Source organism: Fonticula alba, assembly GCF_000388065.1.
Source record: "Fonticula alba strain ATCC 38817 unplaced genomic scaffold supercont2.2, whole genome shotgun sequence".
In the NCBI taxonomy this organism is placed as follows: domain Eukaryota; order Rotosphaerida; family Fonticulaceae; genus Fonticula; species Fonticula alba.
Genome location: NW_009242972.1, coordinates 2,746,862 through 2,751,365, shown reverse-complemented (window position 1 = coordinate 2,751,365; position 4,504 = coordinate 2,746,862). Strand labels below are relative to the sequence as shown.

Here is a 4,504-nt window from a genome sequence, read left to right as displayed (position 1 = left end):
GGGGGGGGAGGGCATGCCCAGCGTTCCGGAGCCAGCGTCGATGGGACAGGGCAAGGCCGATCATCGGGGATGGGGCGCGGTTTTTCGATTGGCTTGTCGGGCGGACCTGCCGCCGGGAGACGGAGGCAAGTCAGACCTGCGGCTTCCTCCCCTCTTTCCCTCTTTCTCGGCTTCTCTCTGCCTCCAGCCCTTTTCTCCTTCTCCTCGTCCCCCCTCCCCCTCCCCGGTCGCCCTCCACTGCCCCTGTTATCACAGCTCCAGATGTCCAAGCGTACTGGCCGCAAGAGGATCCTCAAGGGTGAGGCCGACGCCGAGCAGCTTCCCTCATCGGCCCTGCCCGGAGACGAGAGCTCCACCCTGCTGGCCGCCTCGAGCCCTGCCGGCGGGCAAGACCGCCTGACTGGCGACCCGCCAGTGCAAGGGGATCCCGCCGATGATGCTGCCCCGGAGACCAGCTCGTCGTCCTCGCCGGCGCAGCATGCGCCCGATGGCCAGGCGCTGCCCGATCCGGCGGCTGCGCTCGCGGTTGCTCCTCAGCCTGCGCCTCCGGCGGTCCCCCTGCCCACAACCATGCCGGAGCTGCTGGTGTCCCAAGTGTTCCCGCTGATTCGTGACGCCTCATCCATGATCTCCGAACTTGAGTGCGTCCCCCCCCCCCCTGGCCTCCCCTCTGTCCCTCCTTGGGGCCGACGTATCCCACACCGAAGGTGGCCGCGGCGGCGTCCTGGGCCGGCTCTTTCCCCGCCTCCTGTCAACATGCTGACCCTCTCCCCCCCCCCCTCAGATCCAGCCAGCTTGCGTTGCTGGAGGAGCTCCGCCAGGCGTCAGCCCGCTGGGGAGACGCCGCGGATCCCACCCGCTCGGCCTTTCCGCCCGAGGTCAAAAAGGCCGTATGTGTCATGCCCGTGCTCTTTTTTTTTCTCCTCCGCCCCCACCATCCTGGCCATTTTTTCTTCAAACCGCGCCGCCTCTCTTCGCTCCCCCTCCGACGCATTTGTTCCTTCACACATGTGCATATATCCCAGGATGCACACCCATCCATACTTGCATGCGTGCCTATTCACACACACACACACACACACACACACACACACACACACAGCTCCAAGATGCCGGGCCACAGACCGCCAGACTGCTGGCCCTCAAGGCCGAGATGGACCGCCTCACAGCTCTCTCTGGACGCCTTTCCCAGCGTGCCATCCGCTTGCAGCGCCGTCGCCAGGAAAGCGAGCACAATGACGAGCTGGCCCTCGTCAAGTACCGCAATGAGCAGCGCGCCGAGACCGAACGTCTGGCCGCTCGGGTGGTCAACGACCCTGCCCCGCGGTCTATGTAAGCTGGGGGGCGGTGCCTTGCCTGGTGAAATAAATACATTGAAAACACATCATCAAAAAGGCCATCCTTCACACACACACACACACACACACACACACACACACCTACATACCTAGGCACTGCGGCCCACTAGCGTACAACAGCTGGGACTGCTTCCATGGGGGCGAAGCCAGCGCGGGAATTCAACATGCCTTGCGACCGTGGCATGTCCCCCCCCCCCCCCTCGAACTTCGTCCACCCAGGCAGGCCTCGAACGAGGATAGGACTACGGCGGCCCGAGGTGCCACCCTACTAGTGCCCACGCTCTGGCGTCTCGCCGCCCCGTCGCGCGCGCGCGCGCGCATTGGCAACGCACATTGTTTCGCGCGGGGGGAGGGCCCCGCCAGCCGATGCGCAGGTCCTCGCCCGAGTTCTTGGGAGGCCGCCATGCAGCGTCCGCCGCCCGCCGCCCTCGGCAGACCACCTCTTCCCCTTTCCTCCCCCCTCCCCTGTCTGCCCTTCTCCCCTGCCCCAGCCAGACCTCCCTCCCACGTATGCCCGCGCCTCCCTCCCTCTCTCTCTCTCCCTCTCCCTCCCCCCCCCCCGCCCCGTCCCCCCTTCGCCCACCCTCCTTCTGAGTATCTCTCTCTCACACACACACGCACACATGCACACATGTCTCGTCGCCACCCTCGCCGGTCCACAGTGTCATAATGGCCACCTCCATCCAGGATTTCGACCTCAGCCGTCTGACTCTCGGTCAGCTGCAGGAGGCCCAGCGCCAGATGTCCCAGGTTCGCAGTCCTTCAGCCTCCTTCGCCCCCCCTCCCCCCCCCCTTGAGAGGGGGGGCTTTTCCTCGTCTAACTAACCCTCTGCTCCCCATCGTCCTCCTTCCGCAGGAGATCAACATGCTGACCAGCTCCTACTCGGTCCTGCGCGAGTCGAAGATGCGCTTCCTCTCCTCGGCCGCCGCCCTGTCGGTCATGAAGCCCGACAACAAGGGTGCGCCCGGGGCACCTCCCCACTCGCTGCAGCTTGCTGCCCCCTACTCACCACTGACATTCCACCCTCCTGGCTCTCCCCTGTCCCCGCTCGCTCCGTTGCTTCCCGCTGCAGACAAGAACATCATGCTCCCGATCACCACCTCTGTACGCCCTCTTTCCCTGGGCGGGCTTTCTTGTGAATCCCCCCCCGAGCTACACCCGCAATGATATCCCCCCGCCCTGGCCACTCACCCTCTCCTTCTGTCCCCGCAAAAGCTCTACGTTCCGGGCACCCTGACCGATGTCAACCACGTCCTCGTCGACGTCGGCACTGACTACTTCATCAAGATGGTATGGCTCCCCCTCGCACCACACATATTATTATTTTTTTTTGCAAAACATGTTCATTCCTGTGCTCCTGCGCGTGTGCGCATGGATATGCCCGCTGCCCCGCATCTACAGCGCCGATTGCTGACCCCGACCCCCCTCCGGCCTCGCAGTCTGTCACTCAGGCCGCCTCTTACTATGAGCGCAAGGACGCCATGCTGGATGCCGAGCTGGCTCAGCTTAACGCCAGCATCCAGCAGGCCCAGCAGAACATGCAGGGTGCGCGATTGTCGCCCTCGCTCCCCCCCCCCTCTCTCTCTCTCTTGATGATTGTCCAACTCGCCACATTCACACCCCGCCCATGCTCACCCATTTGCCTTTGCTGCCCAGTCCTTGTGGAGTTCATGCAGGCCAAGGCCTTCGAGATCGAGTACGAGAGCCGCATGGCCAAGGAGGCCCGCCAGGCTGCCGCCTCGGCCGCCACGAACTAGACGCCGTCATGGACCGGGCGCCGCCCGAGCGCGCGCGCCCCATGTTGCTTTGTCCCCTGCCCCAGGTGTGGCGAAAGGAGAAAGAAGAAGATCAAAGAGGACCCCGATCTCGCCGTCGTGGCCCGACGCCCAAATACATGCCCGCCCTCACTCTCCCTCTGAGGCTCCCTGCCCCTCAAGTCAGTTCCCCAATATACAGTACACCCTCCCTCTTTGCATGTGTGTGCGCCTGTGCCTCCTCCTCTCGGGCGCTCTGCTCCCCCGCCGGCCCTTCCCCCGCCTTCTGGCTGGCTCTCGCCACGCCCACGGCCGGCGCGCCCTCCGGCCCTCGATTGCCAAAATGAGGCTCACTGGCGCAACAGCCAATTCATGCCCATTCGTCCGGGCGAACACCACTCTCGCCGGCACATCAAACATCTCCTTCGCATGCTCTCCACGTACTCCCCCCCCCCCCCCTGGCGACACACTCGCCCAATATACAGCATCTCCATCTCCCTCGCGCGCGCGCGCGCGCACGGTCTGTAAGCGAGTGGGCTTCTCTGCCTCTTTCTGTCACCCTCTGCAGGGACATTCGGTCGAGAGTCTGGGCGCCACTTCTCCAGCCCCGTCCTCCTCTCCCCCCCGGGGTCTGAGATCTGGGTGGAAGGACTTTTTTCAGATCGCCACTCCGCCGAATGGCGCCAGCCCACCGACTCATCCCTCCTTCGCTCGCCTGCCTGCCCGCCCGCCGCCAGCATCCTGCCCTGTCCCCGACGCCTTGCATCCGCCCCGCTGCCGCCCGCGCCGACGCGTCGCCTCCAGCGCCTCGGCCTCCCCACCGCCTCGCTCCGCTACGTGCCAGCGCCCCGAGTCACCCCCCTCGCGGGAGGCCCTCCCCCGTGAGACATGTCGGCCGTCACCCTCAGCCAGCGAAATGACTCGCACCCCGAAGCCGCCCCCGGCAGCGAAATCTCCGTCGGTAACTCCTCAAACGGAGTGATCACCTCGCCGAGCCGCAAGTATCGCATCTTGGAGGAGATCTACTCCCAGGAGAAATCCCTGGTGCTGTGCGTATCCGGGGCCGCCTCCCTCCCTGCCGTGCCTTTCGGCCTTTCTTTTCCTCCCCTTCCCCCTCCCCCCTCCTCCCTTGCTCCTGCCTCGCGGGCCATCGGATTGGTTTCGTCCCCCCGCCCCACGGCGTGGTCCCGTCTCACCCCCCCCCCCACACACACACACACACACACGCCCCCTGCAGCAAGGTTCAATGTGTGGAGACCGAGCAGATTTTGGCGCTCAAGAACTACCGCAACCCCAGCCCCGAGAGCAAGGTCCTCTTCTCCATGCTCAAGGAGATCTTCGTGCTCAAGCACATGAAGTCCGATTTCGTACGTCGGCTGCCCCCCCCCCCC

At 65.0% G+C, this 4,504-nt stretch overlaps 3 protein-coding genes across 4 annotated transcripts in view; all 3 read left to right on the top strand.

The window, feature by feature from the left end:
• The first annotated feature begins 137 nt into the window (after nt 1-137).
• On the top strand, nt 138-1,384 carry H696_01590 (hypothetical protein). The gene is made up of 3 exons (XM_009495492.1): nt 138-641; nt 785-890; nt 1,103-1,384. Exons 1-3 carry the CDS (start codon nt 262-264, stop codon nt 1,334-1,336), a joined length of 720 nt encoding a protein of 239 aa, XP_009493767.1. The 5' UTR covers nt 138-261; the 3' UTR covers nt 1,337-1,384.
• Nucleotides 1,385-1,792: 408 nt separating this feature from the next.
• On the top strand, nt 1,793-3,326 carry H696_01589 (prefoldin, alpha subunit). The gene is made up of 7 exons (XM_009495491.1): nt 1,793-1,866; nt 2,021-2,108; nt 2,215-2,317; nt 2,432-2,463; nt 2,575-2,649; nt 2,799-2,904; nt 3,016-3,326. The coding sequence occupies exons 2-7, from the start codon at nt 2,028-2,030 to the stop codon at nt 3,114-3,116; spliced, it is 498 nt and encodes a 165-aa protein (XP_009493766.1). The 5' UTR covers nt 1,793-1,866; nt 2,021-2,027; the 3' UTR covers nt 3,117-3,326.
• Nucleotides 3,327-3,814: 488 nt separating this feature from the next.
• Nucleotides 3,815-4,504, top strand: part of H696_01588 — a 3,414-nt gene continuing 2,724 nt past the window's right edge. For both annotated transcript variants that reach the window (XM_009495489.1, XM_009495490.1), the window contains exons 1-2: nt 3,815-4,162; nt 4,351-4,480. In XM_009495489.1, the coding sequence (XP_009493764.1) occupies nt 4,002-4,162; nt 4,351-4,480 (291 nt within the window). In that variant the 5' untranslated portion in view covers nt 3,815-4,001. The remainder of the gene's footprint in view (nt 4,163-4,350; nt 4,481-4,504) is intronic.

What these genes read in the sequence shown, in the direction of transcription:
- H696_01590 (XM_009495492.1), top strand. Translation starts at nt 262, where the DNA reads ATGTCCAAGCGTACTGGCCGCAAGAGGATCCTCAAGGGTGAGGCCGAC. An exon ending in TCCATGATCTCCGAACTTGA is followed by an intron (nt 642 to 784) that starts GTGCGTCCCCCC and finishes CCCCCCCCTCAG; the next exon opens with ATCCAGCCAGCTTGCGTTGC. An exon ending in CGCCCGAGGTCAAAAAGGCC is followed by an intron (nt 891 to 1,102) that starts GTATGTGTCATG and finishes ACACACACACAG; the next exon opens with CTCCAAGATGCCGGGCCACA.
- H696_01589 (XM_009495491.1), top strand. Translation starts at nt 2,028, where the DNA reads ATGGCCACCTCCATCCAGGATTTCGACCTCAGCCGTCTGACTCTCGGT. An exon ending in CATGAAGCCCGACAACAAGG is followed by an intron (nt 2,318 to 2,431) that starts GTGCGCCCGGGG and finishes TTCCCGCTGCAG; the next exon opens with ACAAGAACATCATGCTCCCG. An exon ending in TGCTCCCGATCACCACCTCT is followed by an intron (nt 2,464 to 2,574) that starts GTACGCCCTCTT and finishes TCCCCGCAAAAG; the next exon opens with CTCTACGTTCCGGGCACCCT.